Source organism: Cephus cinctus, unplaced genomic scaffold, assembly GCF_000341935.2.
Source record: "Cephus cinctus unplaced genomic scaffold, Ccin1 Ccin1_scaffold0398, whole genome shotgun sequence".
Classification (NCBI taxonomy): Eukaryota; Metazoa; Arthropoda; class Insecta; order Hymenoptera; family Cephidae; genus Cephus; species Cephus cinctus.
Window position 1 is genome coordinate 138,662 of NW_014333082.1, and position 21,407 is coordinate 160,068.

Here is a 21,407-nt window from a genome sequence, read left to right on the forward strand (position 1 = left end):
CATGAAAGATATCAGATCGTCATATTGCGACGATTTTCTGTGAGTGTTGAAATCCATGGATCTTGATCCATAACGATGGTTACACGGAGATACATGGTTTATCCCAGGTAACGCAGATATGGCGTAGTAGTACCACGGTGAAAAGTGAATTTTCATGTGGCTAAGTATAGTGAGTGAATGTTGATGCTATAAAAATTTGTTGTGTTATAAGGAGTCTACTGTGTGACCATAAAGTGTTCATTGAAGACTATGGAAGTGAGAGTCTTCTTGTGGTGAAAATCCAGTTGGAACAATGCTACGTGTTTTTATGGTATCCTGATAAGATATCAAAGGTGTCTAATCTGTGATTTATTAAAAAAAATTGTGAAAAATACTTCAAATGTTTTTACTATAGTGCTATGTTACGAAATAGCCTGAGGATGAAACTGTTAGCTAACAATGATATTGGTACAGGATTCTATATTGTTTTGGAGTAGTGAATATATAATTATGGTACAGTCGTGGCTGGTTAAGCAATGACGTTTTATATCTGGCGAATAATCCCAGGATAGTATAGTGACTCAGCCTGATACCTTTGCGTGCATTGGAATTTGAAACTGGTGATAATTATCAAGGAAAGTGCAAGTCGTTTGCTATATCTGTGTTTGCATGTGATAAACGTGTGAATCTATACTGTGTTTAATTGTGCGTTAGAATGTCCTGGACAATGAATTTATCCTTCATATGTCTTCTCCTGAGTATCTTGACTCTGGTGAAGTCGCAATCACAATCCGATTCGACAGATCAGCCAACAATTTATTACACAGAGCCCAGTTTTGTTGGTTCCAGTAGTGGAAATGGAGTTCAGGATTTCACTGAACTACCTGGAGGTCGGATCACCAAGGGTCAAAGGCTATTGGAAAGGTCACGAAGTCCTTACTTACTTCGTGAAGATCTTTTCGTCGAGCGTGCCGGTGAGCTCGTCGTAGAATCTGGTGTCGAGATCCGGTTTGCCCCTATGATAGGAATCACCATCCGCGGTGTGATTACTGCCAAGGTAAAAAAATTTTATATTCTTAATATATTCTTCGTTTTATCGCATTCTGGATGCTTTTGTGACAGCAGCGTCGTGACGCCGGATGCTCAGATGGAAGAATGTTCTTTGTCCATTCGGATAGAAAGAGAAGGAGAATTCGACTCAAGAAGAATATAACGAGAATGAGAAAGTAAAAAAGACTCTGATCACAGTCAGCTTGCCTCCTATAACTTCTGAAATAAATTCCTCGCTAGCATCCCCTGTTCTTCACATAAAACATTCTGAGGGTGCCTGACTTTTTGGTAGCCTAATAGCCCCTATTGTATATACACACACGTGGGTATATATAATATACTACACGGTCAACGTACATATAGGAACAGCTTGCGTGAGGGACTAAATATCATCTACCTGCAACCTGTCCTGGAATACGAACCCTTCGATAATTTGTCCCAGTATCCCAAGAGTTTTCTGATATATCATAAATATCCTCCTATTATCTAGAATTACCTTGGGAACCTGTTACCACAATTCCATTTTGGAGAACACGTGTACAGCATTCGACACGCATGTGCAATTTTGAGATACGTATGTAAATTACATTGCTATTAGACTCCTCCTAGAGTACAATAGGCATTCTAACGTTACTACTGTGTATTTATGCACCTGAAAGGTCTTATCAAAATGGGCTTATCTTATCGGTCGGCACGAGACCGAGTGTGTCACAGGTATTACCAACACGATTTATCTCTTTAAACCTGAGGCGCACTGACTTACTCTTCTCTGTATTTCACAGGCGAATTTCATTGCTGAAAAATACCAACACCTGATACCGACGGATGATTATCGAAAATTTACTCCACGCTCATAATGCTAATTGTCACTCTGGAATGTTAATTCTTGCGAAATTGCTGATGACTACGACATAGCTACGGCCAATATGAATCACATTTCCGTGCGTTATGAGTCACGTTCGTGTAGCCTAGTTTATAATTGTACTGCTGAAGATGGGTCAGACAGTTATATAGATTTATTTTTAAAAAATCTGTGAACAGGTAACATGACATATAACGTATCGGGCAGTCAATCTAATTTATATTTTGAAGGATTTAAGGTTATATAGGATTAGGCTTTGGAAATCAATAACACAGCTGAACGGTATCACAGGGTATCTACGAAAAAGGAAAACTAATGGAGCATCTAAATACTGCATGGCTAAAGTAGAATTAGGAAAATCGATATCACTGCTGTATTATGTTACAAGCTTATTTTTATAATTATCATAGAACAATCTAACTCTCCTATAGTAACGTTTAGAAACAGAGTTGCTTTTGTTAATGGCTGTAGACGGTTTTGCCGTTACTCTTCGGAGACTCTGTGAACCTTATGTACCTAAACTATGTACTATATGTTCTCAGGCATATACGCATAAATTATGTAGCCGTATAAACTCGACTCTGTCACACAAAGCAGCCAGGAGGACGCCAACGTAACCTATGTACAGTTGCGTGTTGTGCGTGTATCTTCCAGATGCCAGTGACTATGTAATGGCAAACGTATGAAATATCCACTGTGCTTTTACCCTGGTTTTGTTAATTATATTGTTTAAGTAATACGAACAGTGAGATTTGATAAAGAAGTCAGATGATAGATTATCAAAGGGCTGAAACAATTTTTTAAAACTACAAATACTAGATTTTCTTTTTATCAATGTAGACAGTCGATGCAATTTTTTTTATTGCAAATAAAAAATTATTATCCTCGTATGTAATTTCATAGCCTTACATGTCTTGGTACGCTTAATAGCATTTTTAGAAGACGATTCTAGAAGACGTAATTCTAGAAGACGATCTCTAATTCATCTAGTTACATTACTGTAGACTGATCTAACGAAATTTCAAAATTTTCAAATAGATGTTTCCGTAAGTTTTATACAATTTTATAATATTTTTTAATAGCGTAGATATGGTTAAGTACAATTGTGTCCCGAGCAAAAAGTTTGTTATGATGCTATAGATATAGTTTCCTAATTACACTTATTGGATGCATCATATAATTAGCCAGCTCCACTTCAATTTTACTGGAAGCTGAACAATTTGACATAGTTTGTTTTTTTAATTAGGAAATGTAGCTTAGAATGTACTGATAAATAAACCAATGAATCATCTTTTCAAATTAGTGTTTGCGATGATGATGATGATGATGACAATAGTATTTCTTCAGGATTTTCTAAATTTCCTATTGAGTAACTAGATCTGCTTTTCCCTGATTAAACACAGGAGAAAATAGTAAATTTATCGTTGACGGTAATGTCTCGTTACCTAATGCAATTTTCTAAGCAATCTACTCTACTAACGAGATTAAATAAGGACAGTGTACTTAGCATAGTAAAGAGAGTCACTACATTAGCATTGTTCATCGGTTCAATAGAAGATGATTTCGTTAATGAATATTTACAAATACAATTAAATAATTGTATAGACAATTAATTTCTAGGCAGATTGTCCAACACATATATATACATATATGTATATATATATATTTATTACTAATCATAGAACGATGCTGTGAAATTACAATAATGGAGAAAGAGATGGTACGCAGACCGGAAATACCAGAAATGCGTGAATGGGGTACTTATGGTACCCGTGGTGCATAACATGCATACAATATATCATAGGAACAGGTGGTCGTCATCACAATGAGTAAACAATACAACCCATCATTCACAATGGTCCCTTCAAGGAAATCCGTTCGTGACAAATGATTAATCATTTACAGAAAAATTTGTATAAAATAATTCTATATAGAAACGAAAGAAAAAATTCGTGTCTATATAAAGCCCTTTACTTTTTAGGCTGACCCAATTCTACCGTACCTATATCACCTTAGCCTACTACGTCCACGCCCTAACGTAACCGACTAATCGAGCGAAACTTACGGTAAATTAAAACGTTTCTGAATTACCGTTCCAAGTCAAAACTCGAGGAAACGGCACATCGATGATTCAATTCTCTCCAGTCCTGACCGTAAAGATCACTGGCCCGAAACCTGGAAGCTACCGGAAGTGGGTACCGTGTGGTTCGTACCGTGAAAGAACGGAGTAGACTAGTTGAGTCCAGAATATTATTGAGGGTGGAAAGTTTCGTATTTTAAAAAATTTCTTACGTGAAAGGAATATATATATATATATATGATATATATATGCGTAATGATATATATATATATATATATATATATATCATATGCATCGACATAAAATACGTTACGGTTTGATCGCACCACGTAAAGACTATGAATAATGTATAAACTAAGAGAGTATCTGACCATCCTTTTTACTCGACACGCCCATCTACTCGTGATACCGGAAGAGGGAAGCCGTTTTAGGAAATATATTACTTTACCGTATAACGATCGATAGTCTTGGTAATTACGTTAACTCACTTCGTTTTCGTATATCTTTCTTATTTTTCGTACAATCATTTTTCTTCGTGTATTCTCCTCTTAGCTCTCTAATTATTATTCAATGGCATATTCTTATACAAGTTGCTCCACGATACAGTGAATATTTAATAGAGGATAGAGTTTTGAGAGATTTGAAATCCGTGTTACGATTTAAGTAAAATTTATTCATTGCGTTTTATCTGATTCTTCGTGGTACGCCCTACGTGTGCTCGTCCCTCCGTTTAAGGGCGTAGAAGAAAGCCCAGGGATTTTACCGGTAATTAGATTTAATTGTTATAATTCCCACGTGAGTCCAGGACGAAAACATGAAATTTGCGTGGGTGGCGTAAAGTGCGTAAGTGTCGGCAAGTGCGTGCGCAGGGCTGTGTTTTAGGCCTATTAAAGTACCATGAACTTGGGGACCATTAAGTACAGGATTGGGTAGCAGACCCACGCTTTGCTCTCATAATCGGACGACGCCGAAGGTTGTAGTATTTGAAAGAGAGAAAGAAAAGTCAGTATTTTTTTTATTGCTCTCCATAACCTATCTAATGCAATTATTAATTGGTCGAACGATCAAGGAACTGGGCTTTGTCTAATTTCTTAATTAACGATGGGAAGCTGGGGTTATGAATGGGTGAATCAACTTTGCCGCCTCCGCGACACATTTCAGGTCATAGGTCAACGAGTCATTCTCGACTCTAGTTAACATGTGTTGACCTATCACGTCCTCGTCTTTCAGACAGATTAGAATCCTTAGGTACAGACACGATTTTTTGAGTCCCGTGGATAATGACTTTTTGACCACACTGTAGATCACTTAGTGTAGTATCTTTTGTCATGAGCTAATTTTATCAGTCATCGGGGCATGATAACTGCAGATAACAAAAATATGACGTAAATTCATTTTTAATTTTACATGGGTATATGGAGTCGGTACACGAGTCAAATGCGTTTCCGAGGGGTCATCTTCTTATGCATTTCAACGTTAGAAAGTCCCCTAATCCTCACGGTTTACTATTCATCGAATATCATCGTTTAGTCATTATTTAAATCAAGAAAATATATTCTTGCGGTACACAGTGTTTCTTTTGCTATATTACAAAATGTGGGATACTTATAATTTTTATAGTGCTTTTGAAATCGCCTGGGAATCTTATCACGCTTATCAGTACAGCCTGCGCAACGTATCTTTATGTACATTGTAAGTTATCAGTGGATGATTCACACAATTTTTATTAGTAAAAGCGTAGTGAACAATTAGATTTATTGGAATGAATTTTATTTTCTAATATTCTAAGCATCGTACACTGGTGGCGTACAGTAGCTAAACACGTTCGTAGTAGAGTCGATTGACTATTGTATCTAAACAGACTTATCTCACGGTCAGTACAATACAATGAAATATTTCAGTTGAAACGGGAATTGGTATAGTTTTTATATGGATTTACAGTATTTATAAAGGCATGTTCCTGGTCGAGACTCGTCATTCGAGTCTCGATTATGGGATAGGTAAGTTTTTGTTCTTGAGGAACTTCTTCTTCTTTTCTTACTTTCCGTTTCTCTGTAACGAATTTTCCCCTTCGATCGAGTGAGCTGCGATATTTACCCTTTCATTCGTGACGCGAAATCAAATTATTCATGAAGGAATTAATAAATATTTCATTAATTGAAAAATTAATAGTTTCCAAAATATTTCAAAAAATTCCACCAGACTTCTTATCATCGCACGTTCTTCTGTATCCTTCATATTTCTTCGTGCTGATAAAATAATCAAAATTAAATTAAGCGCTTGACCTGTTCCTGAAATGAAGGAACATCACTGTCCTTGTATGTATGGCAAAAAGAAATATGAATTTTATCTGAACATTAAATCTTCACATGTGCTCTGACTTAAGATTCATTCATGTACCAATGCGCACAAGTAATTTTACTAAAGTAATCCTTTATACTTTCAGGGCGAACCAGAGAAGCCCATAATATTAACAAGTGCAGAGACTCCGTCCGGTCAACCTGAGCCAAGGTCTATTCGTCTGGTGGATGGTCCAAGTCCGTTGGAAGGTCGACTTCAGCTTCTTCACCAGGGCGAATGGCGTGCTGTTTGTACAAACTCAAGAAAGTAAGTAAAAAAAAAATTGTCCTTCACTCGAGGTTCATTGAGTCAAATAATTTCTCAATATCAATAAATTCATTTCTATTCCGTTCTATCGAGTAATAATAGTTTCTTCAAGCCGTACCCTGTTCTAATGTGTGTTATTAATTGATAGTTGGACTCGTGCCGATCTGGAGACTGCCTGTCGCGAATTGGGTCTACAAGGTGGTCGATGGGTAGGCTGGATGGATAGACAATGGCCAGCCAAACCACGTCTTCTATACGAGCAACCGCAGTGCCGAGGTACCGAGGAATCCCTGCAAAGTTGCGACCAGTGGTCTAACAGGCAACTCGGTGCTGGAGTCTGTGGTAAGGTTATAATTATTTAATAATATGAAAATTAATTGAAACAGTATTGAATGATTCGACATGCGTTTGATAGACTATCATCCTGACCTTGGCATCTCATGTTCTCCACATCATGACGGTGCGACTCAGGCCGTTAGGCATTGGCGAGGTCTCAGGTTCGAAGGTGCAGTTTACGACAAGCCTCTGATACAAGAAAACACAATGTATATTAAAAGGTCGAAGTCCATTCTGAGATACGTCGATATCAAGTAGGTTTCTTTTTTCTTATTTATGGAAATTAATTACAGCCTGAAATAATTTATAATGTGTATTCATAGGTATGCAGGCACCGGAAGAGAATTTAACGTCACTTCCGCTCTTCATATCGAGGGTGTACCACCCCAGATGGAATCCTTGTCGATACTTCATTCAGCATTTACGGGTATAAATATTACCTCTCCGGACGCTCCAATTGTTCTAAAAGGCTGTACTATACGTAGTAACAAAGGTGAGGATGATTATTTTGTATGACCGTTGATATATGTATATTCAATGGTAACTGGAATATTTATTGTCTATTGTTATCAGGATATGGAATCTACATGAATAGTTCATCTGGACTAGCACACATTGATAACTGTGTCGTCCTTGATAATGGAGCTGATGGAATAAAATATGTCCACTATGACGAAAGACCTGACGACAAGCTTGACCGGGCGGATGTCTTCGACCTCTGCACATTTCCCACAACAACAAGCCAAACATTTCCCATTACGATTTCTATGGAGCAAAATAAATATGCGCCAAATCCAAAACGATGCCCACAGGTAAGTAACGAATTAGGTTTACGTATATTATAACATTTAATTATTTAGACAGATATATCTATATACATATTTTTTTTAAATGCTTTTTAGCATATTTTTACCCAACCCGGCCACGTGCTGACACTGCAATTCCTGCAAATGAAAACTGACAGAAACGACAGTGCTACCATAGAAATTTACGATGGTGTAAGCAACGGCGAAAAACTCCTGGCTCGTGTCAGCGTTAGAAATGGAACTTTACCACAGAGTGTGACGACAACTCGTCAGAATTTATTTATAAAGTTTAATGCCCAATCTTACACGCAAATGATCGCATTTATACGACTTTCTTCAGGATACAGTAAGTTCTAGTTAGTGCAGCTGTATTGTAATTTACTTGTTTATGGTTCATAATCATTGGCTATTCTTACAGAAAAAATGTACGACCTCAATGTAACCGGCAGTACAATTGCTGATAATAACGGAAGAGGTATTGCTGTTGAGAAACTTCGTTCAGCGCTTCACATTCATGATACTTCAGTGTCGAATAATAACCACGTTGGTGGTGTTCACGTCCTTGGTGGCGCTGCCGACGTGAACGTTACGGAAAGTCGAATTTCGTTCAACAGAGGCGACGGAATTAACATCACAGTCATAGGAGGAAATAGAAATATCTCACGTACCAGTATATCCTCCAATCAGGGTTATGGGTTTGCTGTATGGTTAAATGACAGTTCCTATACTGAGTATATTCATTTTAATCAGACAACTGTTGTTGAATACTCTGAGATATTTAGGAACAAGGATATTGGTGTTTTGGTAAGAGATCTTTGTTAGAATTTATCAGTATAGTTAAACCGTATATCGTTGCTGGCGTACTGTATGAAAATTGTTTTGTTGCAGGTCGGGAATTCTACAGGCAATTCCTACGTAAATGTAACGGGAAATTGGTTTAACAGTAGTACAGAAACAGCTGTACAGGTAGAGTCCAGTTGGCGATACAATCAAGGATTATTGTGGCTACAAATTGGCCATAATGTATTCATTCAGAATGCAAAGCTGGGTATTAAATTGAGTCCAGCTTTAAATATGAAGGGTTGCGTCGAGTACAATCACTTTAAAGAACATACTTATGGCGGTATATTGGTCAAGAATCCTCTCTACGAGGAATTCAATATTTTGCCGGCAGATATTGTAATTCAGCACAATGAGTTTTACAATAATCGTGGCGTGTACGTTGTCAGTATTGGACTCTCGCCTTATAGCGACGTTCAGCAGCTGCTGTTTACAAGAAATTTTGTACGTGACAATCGTGTACGAGAACCCTTTGACAACAGTGATATACAAGGATCACGTTTAATTCCACGATCAAGAGTCTCCGCGGCTGTTGTTGTCTCATCCAGTAATGTTCATATTTTTCGAAACATATTGCACAATCTCGATTCCCAGTACGAGATTGGCTCCCATTTAGAAGACCAGAGTAAAATTATCAATTGTACATACAATTGGCTTGGTTTTTCTCAAGAAGAGAAAATATTTGAAAGATTGTTTCATAGGTATAGTTCACACAGTATTTTGGTATAGTAGTGGTACTATGAAAATGTGTTTTTTTTTTACTAAATCATTTGTTTTTTATATTTTAGGAAAGACAGATATAATCTGGCAAAAATTGAATATATACCCTACTTACTGCATAGTAGCAATCCTAGTGCCAATACGATCATTTCGAATCCAACGTTCGTAGCCCAGTTTAACACGCCTGGAACGAATTTGGTGGGTGGTGAGGTTGACGGACAGGAAATTCTGCAGGCTGGAGAGTACATCGTCAGGCGGGATATCAACATTAGACCGGGTGGTAAACTTATTCTTCAGCCAGGAGTTACCTTGAGATTTCCACCAGCTGTGGGAATGATGGTGGCTGGCAAATTGGACGCCCGTGGTAAAGGACCCAGCGATATTCTTATGACCCTCAAGGAAGAAATTATAATAGAACCTGAAAATGAAACACTTGCTGAAATGGTTAGACTCGACGAAGCTGATTCAGTACCTGTTAGACTTTTGGGCGGTAAAACAAACCTGGAAGGCCGTTTACAGGTTGGTATTACTGTTTTAAAATGTTTATATGTACCTGGATAAATTTATTCAATCGTATTTGTTACTGTTAAGGTTCGAATTGGTGAAAAATGGGGTACGGTCTGTAATTATGGTTGGACTATTCGTGACGCAGCATTAGTGTGTCATCAATTGGGACTCACATTAGAATCAGATAATTGGTTCATGGAACGATCTCAGATTCCTAGTGCCGGGACGAATGAGGATATTATTCTCAGCAATGTGCAATGCACTGACGATGACATTGACGTATCTAAATGCAAAGCTGAGAGTCAGGGAGAATTTGAGAATTCCTGTACACATGACAACGATGTCGGAGTCAGATGTTCGGAGGCCGCATGGGCCGGACTCAGATTAGGTCCTTTGGCGCAGAGAAGTGACTTGCAATACATAACCATTGAGAAAGCTGGTTTACTAGATTACACTACGAGTTCCTTTAAACCAGGTAAATATGATTTTTTTTTACTTAAAATAATATCTCTGATGATAAATAACTTTGATTCATAGCTCTGCAAATCGACTTTGCTCGTCACTCCCTGGAGGGCATTAAGGTAGTGAACAATCTGCAGGACGGTCTAGGTGTCCTGTACTCTGACATTTATTCGGCCGACGCCGTGAACACTGTGAAAAATAGTGATTTCTCAAACAATGGCGGTAGCGGAATTAGTTTCAAGCAGTTGGGTCTTCGCATTGCCAATTCCAAAATTGAAAATAATAAAATCGCCGGGGTCAGGCATAATCCAGCTTTCTCTGCGGTACAGCAGAGAGAATTAGCTGGATGGTTTGTACTATCGCCGGATATGACAGTTGATACACCCTACAATCCCATAATAGTACCAGCAGATGGTACTACGGATATTAAATTATCTACTGGAGAAACAAAATATTTAGTAACATCCAAGTACATTGGAGAAAATCTTGAGCGGCGTATAAATATACACGTGAGTATTATTTTTATAATATTACAATTATTACATTTGATAGTTTTCACAATGAATAGTCTTTTAACAGTGGTTATATGCAAATTTCAGTGCACTCCAGGATACGTTATTGGGATTCAACTTCTTAATCCCATTCACAATCGAAGCACCGAAGAAATAATTCTTCACGATTCGCAACACATCATTCACAAAGGGAACATTTGGCATGTTAAAAGAGACTTGACTGTATTTCCAGTAGCGTCCAGTTCATTCGTAGTTATACTGGAGTATCGAAGCGGAAGCAATGCACTAGGAGGTACAGTCATGGTTCTCACAGCACTTCCGGCTCCTGTGCAGGTAATTAAAATACGATTTTTAATAACGTTTTCTACTAGCGATTAAATTATTGATAAAAATGTTTTTTTCCTTTTGCAGGATATTCGTAATAAAATTGTCAAGGGCCCAGTTCCGACGCTAACTATGTCTAATGTAAAAATCAAAGGAAACAAGAAAGGAATTCTTGCCTCTTACTATAATCGTTACATAGACGAGATTGGTGATCATTACTTGAGAAAAGCTAATGAATCTATTCGTCTAATTAATTGCGAAATTTCGCATAATACCGAGGAGGCCATTCACATACATTCTCCTCACTGGAACGTGTTTGAATCGAATATATCCGAAATATCATTTCACGTGAACAATACCTTAATTACCGACAATGGTAAAGGTATTTTACAATTTAGCAGAGATATGAGACACTCGAATAATCTGTTTCACTGGATTATGCAAGATAGCACAATTGAGAGGAATCAAGCTGGTGGCTTTGAAGTATCACTACCATATGTTTGGCAGTACAATGAAAACTTCACTCACACTCTGTACTTTGGTAACAATACTTGGCAGAACAACAACCATTTCAGTTTTGTAGTAGACGGCCACTTCGCTATGCTGAACATGTCTCACAATCAGTTTGATAGTAACCGATGCAAGACTGGTTTAATATCAATCCGTGGAATGGAAAAGAAAATGCGAATTAATAATAATCGAATATTGCGAAACAGTGGAACATACATGGTGGAATTTAAGGCTGACAGTCAGTCAGAAATTTTAGGCGAAGTTCATGCTCACTTCATTTTCAATGAAGTTAAACAAAATCATCATGGTCTCATTAGTCGTGGTTTTCATCAAATGTACAATACACCGACTTACGTAGTTGGATTTCATGGTATTCAAAAAGTGCGGGTGAACAGAAATTTATTTGGCGATAATTCATTGGACTACGAATTGTTAGCTGGTATAAAAACGGCTAAAATTAATAACGTGGTGGACGTGTCTGAAAATTGGTGGGGAACAGCAGACGATGCACAAATCAGGCAGAAAATCTTCGACTTTGACGACTGGAATGATCATGCGGTGGCGAATTTTCGGCCGTATTTGGCTACTGACAGTTTGGACTCATCGATTTCGGCGTCATTCGAATTGAAGACTGAGGTTGACCTGAACAATTTGGGTGGACGTGTCTTGGAAAGTCTGTCTTTGTACCCCAGGTCAGAATCTTACGTTGTCCGATCTGACATTACCGTGATGCCGGAAGCGACTTTGTATATCTATCCGGACGTCGTGATGGAATTCGCACCTAACGTCGGTATCCTGGTGCTTGGAACTCTGAAAGCCATTGGCGCTGCAGGTCACGAGATCATCATGAAGCCACTTAGCGGAGATAGCTCAATCGCTCTTAAGCCTAACAGTAAAAGGAGTTTGATGAGAGATCCGCCATTGGAAACGATTCGTCTTTGCAAGGATGGAAATTGCACGTCGTCGACTAACGAAGGTATACAACAGTTTGAATTTTTAAATGAAAAGTCAGTTTACATGTATCCGTAATGACGATTTGTTTTTAGGTTTCCTGGAATTCTTTAATCGCACGACCCTGCAATGGATTCCTCTCTGCGATTCTCGATTCACCGAAAGAAACGCTCAGGTAGCCTGCAGGCAACTAGGATATGATCCCTTGAACGTTTATGTGGCTCGTGATCGTCGATATGAACTTCATCCGGGATCCTTGTACAGGATCTGGTCCTGGCCCGAACCGCAACAAGTAATATTGCTGAAAAAAAGACATTAATTATTAATTTAATCACGAGATATCAATTTCTTATGTGAAATTTAATGCATTGCTCATTCTCAGTGCTCCGGTAGCGAGGAAAGCCTAGAGGACTGTCAAATCAGATTGAATGGTCAATTATTCGGTCATCGATACGAATGTCCTTGGGATGGGAAATTTGTATTTATACACTGCGGCGAAAGAAATATTGATCCTTCGACGGATTATTGGGGTGGAATACGTATTGCAAATAGTGAATTTGAACATCATCTTTACGAACACAGAATTCATGATGTTGTTACACATGAGACGGTGCAAAGGGTGGAATCAGTGCTTAAATTCATTAATATCACTGGTGCTGGTATTTTGCACAATGAAAAATCAGCGGCTGTACAGTCAATCATGAAATCCCCGGAAATCAGTCATGTTAATATCACTAAAAGTGCATATCATGGAATTAATGTAATATCTCCTACGAATACGGTACGTAGCCTATAATAGTTATCAAACGAAATTCCCTATATCACATGTTTATTTAATATTAATATTATTTCAGGTGAAATTACTATTTAACGAAATTAAAAATGTCCTTGGCAATGGCGTGAATATTTTATCGATAACTGGAGAAGGTCGCGAAGCCGAAGAGAGTTCCTTTACACCTATCAAGGATTTGAATATTCCTTATCATTTATTTAGCATGATCGACATATGTGACACTACGAAAGAAATAATAATAGAGGAGAGAGTCCTCGTGTATTATAAGTATGACAATAATCCAGTGAATTGTGTGAAAATATTTAGAAGTGCCTACAGAGCGAAACCATTTGGATTTAGGTAATTTCTTTATAAGATTTCATATGAAAGTTCAGTCTTTACTTTCTTGAAGTCTTTTTAATTATTATATTATTCCTACAGGCTCTTACAATTCAACTTGTTCAATTCCACTGGAAAACCAGGACGAGCAGATGGTATAACTTTGTATGACGGCGATATTTATAATGTAACTGCCACGAAGATAGGACATCTGGAAATGGACAGTACACATGAGAAAAAATTATTTCGCACACATGGTCCCAGTCTCAGCGTAAGACTTTTTGCAAATGGCGCAAGTAGTACACACGGTTTTATAGCGGAAGTTGTAACACTGCCCATTTCTGCTATTGGCTTCAGTAAGTACTAGTTTAAATAATTCAAAAACACTTTCATATATTATTAATATATATATAAACAATTTCATATATTATTAATATTTAATTTTCTTAAAGATCGCGACGTACAACACAATGTTTCTTATTCTATAATATCAAACTGTCGCGAAGGGGCTGTCAAATATGCAAGTGCAGGCGAAGTCAATGCTATAATAACGCTGGAGCGTAATCAGTTTACAAATAACTGTGGAAAGCTTTATGGTAACTTTTCTACCTGTAAGTCAGCAGTTTGGTTGGACGTACAAAATACTCAATCGCTGTATTTCATGGTAAGTTACTTTCGTGCATTTTTCTCGCTTAATTAATTTATTGTAATATAAAAAAAAAAACTGATATACCAAATTACATTTTGCAGAACAATCTAGTGAAAGGAAATCAAGGTGGTCTCTCAATACGTGCAGATTCGAGAGGATCTGCTACTTCTTTGAAAGGTTGGATTCAGAACAATCTTTTCACAGAAAATCTTAATAAACCAGCACTGTGAGTATTGAAATGAAACTTAGCTTTGTGTAATGGAGATGTAACTTTTATTCAAATATTTTAGCTACGTTGAAGGACGTCAGAGCAGTCCTTATCAAGAAGTAACGATATACCGGAATTACTTCACTAAGAACAACGCGCCATATGACAATAACATTGTACTGAAACAAGTTGTCAGTAACATGACCCTGAATTATCTACACGGTAATCTTGGGATGCACCTTTTGGAAATTTCGGGCTTTGAACGAGTTCGGTTACCAATTTATCAAAGTACTTCCCACAATGGCTTCTATAAGTAAGTATACTATTGATTGCTTATTTTAATAGAAAAAAAAAATGATGCAATAGATACGTTACAATATATGTAAAATTTTCTTATACGTGTTTAAGAAATTATGCTGTGGATAGAGAAGGTCGTAGTACCATAATAGCCGGTACTCCTGGACAACAATACGTCGATAATGTCTTCTTCAACCCTGACAATGATTACGAAATGCTTACGGTTAATAGGTCACTGTAAGTATTGAAAAAGCAGACTTTCGTAATGTTATAATATATTCTTAATTTATTATGATTTTTTTCCTTTCATATACGATTCTCGCATGTATAAAATATGTATGTATATCAGCGTTGTCGACATGGAATGGTATTATAAGTAAGTACACGAGTACAAAACAATTGTATTTTTCGTGTGCAAAGCTTACAATGTGAATCTTATGGCAAAGCAGTTTTCATTACGAATTGTCTCGTGAATCTTGGCTCTCCTTCTGTCGCTGTGCCTGAAAGCTTACAGCTTCAGTTATTGATAAAGCTTTTTATTGCTTCTATAAATGTTTGTCGAGATCCGTTTTCTCTTGCCAAATCACTGTAACGAATTGTGCTTAAGAAATGGTGTATAATACAAAATGAATTTTTCAACAGCCAACTGGAAATGTGGAGATCGCATGTGGATGCTAGACACAACTGGTGGGGATATAACGAGACTCTAGCAGTATCAGGAAGAATCCGGGACCGCGGAGATTCCCCTGAATTATTGCAAGTTGATTATCAACCATTCCACATGAACAATAAATCCGTATTAAATGGAAAGTGTCCTCCTGCTTGGGAACTGGTTGGCGACACTTGTTATATATACATTGGTGCTCCAATGGACTTCTATGGTGCACGTGACTTTTGTCGTGTAAGTTAAACTAATTTTCATATATTGAAAAATGTATGATTATTTCTAATATACCAATCGGTATTATACTTCTAGTCCGCCAATGCATCCATGCCCTTCATTATGGGTGATTACATAGAACTGTGGAAGTTCTTGCGTAGACAGCAGGAGCGTTTTGATTATTCATGGCGAGTTTGGGTCCAACAATTGGAACGAGTCGATCAGTGCACTATGTTTACGTATCAAACAATTGAGATTGATCACTGCAGTCAACCGAGTCCGTTCGTCTGTGAAATAGGTAATGCATTTGAAAATTTCATTAGTGTCTAGTTTTATAAAAAAAAAAAAAAGTAATTTTAAGAGCGAAATTAATTGTTGTCTTTCCCTAGATCCAAGAGTTAACATTGATCCATTGTCTTGGAGAAAGGACATAGTAGCAGTAGGAGTCCTCGGTGCTATTGGAGTAGCGTTAGCTCTTTTGGCGGCCGCCATCGGACTTTGGGTATCAAAATCAAAGAGAAGAAAAGTTGAACGATTAGACAGAAGAAACTCGATAAGACAATCGCTACACTCTTTGCGATCCGTTGGCTCCACTTCCGGTTTTACGGAATTAGCATACAGAAGAAAACCAGTTGCCGTAAGTGTTAACGTTTGTTTAATTTCTTACGTAATGTACCTGGGAGAGATAGTCTCGTAAGCTCACTATTTATAAGCTCACGTCACAGTAATTCGTATATATGGTATAGTCACTCTCCCGGGTAGGTCATATGACGAATTAACACTTATTCCAAATTAATTAACACGACTCTAATTGTCTATCCATACGAAAGCGGCCAAAACGGGAAAAAAGAGTGGTTCTGGTACCACCTATGAAGGTTAGACAATATTACAAAACTGAATGTTGTATGTAAACCGTGTTGCTCTGTCTACCTACAAGCTTCTTAATTATCATAAAATATCCTAGTTTCGTTAAAGTATATCCCTAGAATACTACTAGTAAACTACCACTTGTTATGATCATTACGAAACGCTTCCAAATAATCAGCCACATTCGGTATAAGGATCCAATAGGGATCGAAAAATGGTAAATGTGCAGCTTTCTCGTAACATACAAAACGGCACTTAATTGATTAAACGAAAACTACAATTTCAGACAAAACAGTCGACCGACACGCTGAACTCAAAGTCTCTGGATTACAAAAAGATGATGAACGGAGGTAGCATAGACAGCATGGACAAATCTCAACTGAATTCTTCCATGGAGGACAATCAAAGCTACGACGTCTACGAGGCGCACAATCCCCGCTACTCGCCAAGTACAAGTGAATTCAAGAGCACCAATCAAAAGTATCCAAGTGCTCAGGCAGATAATCCAGCGTTCGATTTAGCCTACCGCAACGAAGGCTTCCGAAATCACTCGACATTCACGTCTAGGAATAACAGCAATTGGCCGTCCGCGGCCAATAGCGAAGCTGCACCCGACGAGAGTCCTCCAGATCCAATTCACGATTCTTCATATCTAAACAATGCATCTACATTGCCTTTAAATTCAAGTATCGCGTTAACAGACTCAATAAGTGAGCTCAAACGGGATATAGAATCTACACCTGCATATACGCCAACCGAATACGGCACGTATGATACAACTCCATTGACTCCTGGCTCGGAACCAGTACCGGAGTACTTTAGTCCACCGCTTCCACATCCTTATTACTACGAGGAGCGACCCAGAAGCGAAGCCCTCTTAGAAACAAATCTTGACACTGCCGAGGAGAAGCCTTTAAGGTCAAAAAGTGAAGCATTACTTGAGACCAATTTCGATGTGTTCCTTCCTAACGAGCCGACGGAACTCACTCAGCTCTCTGCTGCTGCTAGAAGTAAAAGTCAGCCCCTAGAAACGGCTATGTAGAATGAAAGTACAAAAACAAAAGAATCCCCTTAGAAAGTTTTCCTAGTATCGGTTTGAATCAAACGAGGAAGTACATATTGTACATTTGATTTTTTATAGATACGCATTGTCAGTTCAACGTGAAAGTTATGTTATACGGTGTATTAATAAGGGGATGATAAGGTGATCGATAGTGCACGAAAGGAAGATTAATTAAGACTTCTTTGTGTTTTGTGACGTTTACTTTTTTTGAAAGATATATCCTTCAATTAGCGTCGTTTAACTTAACTGAGATTCTCTAGTGACAGATGAACATATGAAATATGATTGTTACAAATTTGGAGTCTTTGCTGGGAATCGCATCGGATTTTGTTTGACCTATTTAACGAAAATCTAGTTGAAGATAGCGACATACTCTTTCAGTATGAATGCCAGAATTTTTCTCTTTCTTTTTTTCTTCCTCTTCGTATACCACGTCAGATCAAGCAGCAATTATTTTTATTTACTTAAAAACATCAAATAATATCGATCGAGCCATTTCTGGTATTTACATTGATTCAGTATGTGGTTGATCATTGATTAGTTCGATGCACCACCGATCTCATTCTTTAATTATCACAGTCAGAACGAACATACAAAGTATCTAGTTCACATCTTAACGTTTAAGAATACAATTCATCAGTCTCATGAATCTATAATGAATTTTTCATCTATTTCTTTGTCGTCTATTCCTTTCGTTTTTCTCATTTTTAATATCACACTTTTGGATATGCGACTCGCCGTGGAACGTTCGCATATCCAAAATATCACACGCTTTGACATTTTACACTTTTTACGTGTATACCTGCTTCTCGGTGAACTCTTGCCAGAGATTCACCAGAAACAGAATATAAATATAATATCAGAATAGGTACGCTTCCCTAGGTTATCATCAAAATGACATTTCGACGAACCTCAATAAGTAGCGCACAGTAGAAAAAATCGAGCTTTTTCAGTACGGAATACAATAGGCGTATTTATTATTATTATTATTATTTCGTTAAGCGATTTTAAACTTTGTCTGTGGATGATTAGCACTATATTAGCTGACAGTTAAAGATTCATTAACGTGGACGCTCCCTTCCTCGTAGCTACGTCACTCACCGTTACTGACGAATGATTTTACTAATTATTCTAATTACGTTACCCGTTACACGAATCTAGAATGTATACATAGACATAATGAGATACACATACAGTACGACTAATCGCTGCTATTCATTGTGCAAGTTTTGCTTATCGTACACTGCCTAGATATACGACGAGAAATATGCCTCGCGACTGTTATGTAGACAAAAAAAGAAAAGAAAAAAGATTCATGCTAACAGCGAATCGTACGAGCCTGTTCGTGTCTTGTGATATAACTCGCGTTGTCATGTAAATGCGAGTATAAATTATGCGATTGCCAATCGCGATGTACTGTCTTTAAGAATTTGTATTGTGAGGATTTAGAACTGAGTATACTGCGAAGCAATGAATTCGTAATAAATTAGAGGATTTCCGTTAACTCATTCAACATCCAATTTAATTCCGGTTTCTTCTTCGTGGCACATTCAATTCTAAATCCTCGAATAGAACGGATGTAATCACTTTGTATAATTCATTAAGAATCTTTTATCTTAGTTTACTTAAGCTTAGTGCGTTTGTTATAATCATATAGCTTAGTTGACCTACAAGTCGTATAAAGTGTCCGCGTCCATGTAATTACAGTGTTATCCGTCCAGTAGACTTAAGTATTGATCACTAATCGAACTAACGATCGATTAGTAGATTCATTGGTTGTTATTATAACGAGGCATTGTAAGATACTCATCAGCCGAATTCAAATGACCCGCCACTCTTAGTGATTGACTGTATATTGTAAAAACTCGAATATAGAGCTTTCACTTGGAATGGCAATTCGAAAATAACGGCGACCATTGTAAATGAGGAAGCATATATGCATGCATCTGCGTATCAAAATATACCTATATACACGTAGATATAAGAAATACTTAAGTATATAGAATTAATACATTTTTTTTATACAAGTGTATTTATCATTACGCGTTATCATTGTTCAAAATGATTGTTGCTTCTCGTGAAAATGAAATTTTTAAGAATCCGAGTGCGAAGTATAATTGATTGAAAGTGAAGATATGACGGAGTTACGTATTAGAGAGTTTGTACTTACGTTCGTACAAGGATATATTTGTTGTAACGAAGCGAAACGTTAAAAATAAATGCTAATGATTCTTATAATCCTGACGTTACCCTTCGATGTCTCGTAATCGCGTGATATTTCGCATCGATATATCTAGAAAAATATTTCGAAAGAGTCATCGACAGTTTTCTAGAATAGTGCTTAGACGATTTTCATGGCCGGCACATGATATCCTGATAGGAAAACGTAAGAATTTCATTGGTAACTCCAGGAGGAGTATATTTCATCAATATGTTGAGCTCTTTCAGTGGCGTGGTGTCCGGATAGCAAAACTGAAAATTCGTCTAGTAACTTTCGCGTATATCAAGGAATAATCGTATCTCCTGGCACCTCCTGTTCTCCCGTTGTCGCAGCACGAATTCATCATTAGAAGATTGATAAACTGTCGCGGCTGATTCGATGCGAATCTGTATTATTATCGGTTTCTTCGTGTTTCCTGTCGTTTTGGTGCGCCTCCATGTAGGCGACCCGTCCATCGGTTAACGAGCAGTACGTCCGGGAACGTCGAGAATCGTCGAAAATGAATCTAACTATCAGGATATCATGCGCTGCCAGGGAGTCATTCGAATTGAGCGGGATAGCGGAACCGCAAACCTCTGCGACACCTCGTAGTGAAACATTAGCATTAACCGTTCTTCTCCCTCCAGTGATACCTATTGAAATACGTAATGGAACCTCTTCTACTGACGTATTGCCCTAATACGAGAGTTCATTTTCGACCGTTTTCTGCGCAGAGTCGCGTGACTGGCAGCTGTCCACAGGCTAGACTAAACGTATGTATATGGCTGCTTCTTGTTTTGTAAGTACCTTACAATGCAGTAAAACATATCTTTTAGGTATGCTTTGCACTTTTCTATAGATTTTCTGTATAGAAAAGTTAAATCTGAGAATATTCTTTGTTACAACAAGATTTTCATGCTTCTAAATAGAGTTACCGTTGCGCCAAGACTAATGAAAGTTTCATTTTATCTTCTGACATTTGAGTCAATGACTTGATAACTATTTTTTGAAAATTTATTTTGCATGCTGTATTTGGCGGTTTGTTTCGTGTTGGTTTACTGCCAGTCGCAATAGTTATTACTATTACGATGTAAGCATTTTCATCGAGGCTGTAGCTACTACGTTATTCAATCGAGAAATTTGTATTCTCTTTTTTAACTGTCCGATGAATCTTGTTGGAGGCCATCGTATATGACTTGGACGTTTGAACGATGACAGCGAGGATGCAGCACCATCTGGAAAAGTTTACCTGGAAATTGACGCACTCACTGGATAACGTAGAATGCGACTGACGACGGGGATGTACTACAGTTGGTAATTCAAAAAAAATATAAGGAACTGCGGAACTTTTTCTTTACCATACGAGTAAAAATAAGGGGATTTTGACATTCTTACTCGAAGTGGAGTTCTGCGTACATTCTGTAAGGTTAACAGTCATTTTAATACCACTTTCGCAATAATTAACCTAAAATTGAAAGAACAATCGAACACGAAAGTTTGTACGTCAATTTGATGTATGCGAAAAATTACGAGTCGAATTACTCTTCCAGTTGTGCCTACGAAATCAGTGATGTGCATGTGTAGTT

The 21,407-nt window shown here is 37.6% G+C and overlaps 1 protein-coding gene across 3 annotated transcripts; it reads left to right on the plus strand.

Moving 5' to 3' along the window:
- Window positions 1–50: 50 nt before the first annotated feature.
- On the plus strand, window positions 51–19,859 carry LOC107267308 (protein bark beetle). Of its 3 annotated transcripts, none has more exons than XM_015738837.2 (27): window positions 51–1,036; window positions 6,418–6,578; window positions 6,727–6,920; window positions 6,994–7,168; window positions 7,238–7,407; window positions 7,488–7,726; window positions 7,817–8,066; window positions 8,139–8,524; window positions 8,609–9,261; window positions 9,349–9,799; window positions 9,872–10,262; window positions 10,325–10,758; window positions 10,849–11,094; window positions 11,173–12,571; window positions 12,642–12,838; window positions 12,929–13,327; window positions 13,401–13,678; window positions 13,760–14,013; window positions 14,110–14,321; window positions 14,408–14,532; window positions 14,597–14,827; window positions 14,923–15,048; window positions 15,161–15,187; window positions 15,454–15,712; window positions 15,788–15,989; window positions 16,081–16,328; window positions 16,845–19,859. In XM_015738837.2, exons 1-27 carry the CDS (start codon window positions 695–697, stop codon window positions 17,598–17,600), a joined length of 8,805 nt encoding a protein of 2,934 aa, XP_015594323.1. In that variant the 5' UTR covers window positions 51–694; the 3' UTR covers window positions 17,601–19,859. The 3 variants fall into 3 exon arrangements, with proteins under 3 accessions (XP_015594323.1, XP_015594324.1, XP_024940322.1); XM_025084554.1 differs by lacking the exon at window positions 51–1,036 and adding an exon at window positions 5,884–5,971; XM_015738838.2 differs by lacking the exon at window positions 15,161–15,187.
- The last annotated feature ends 1,548 nt before the right edge of the window (window positions 19,860–21,407 follow it).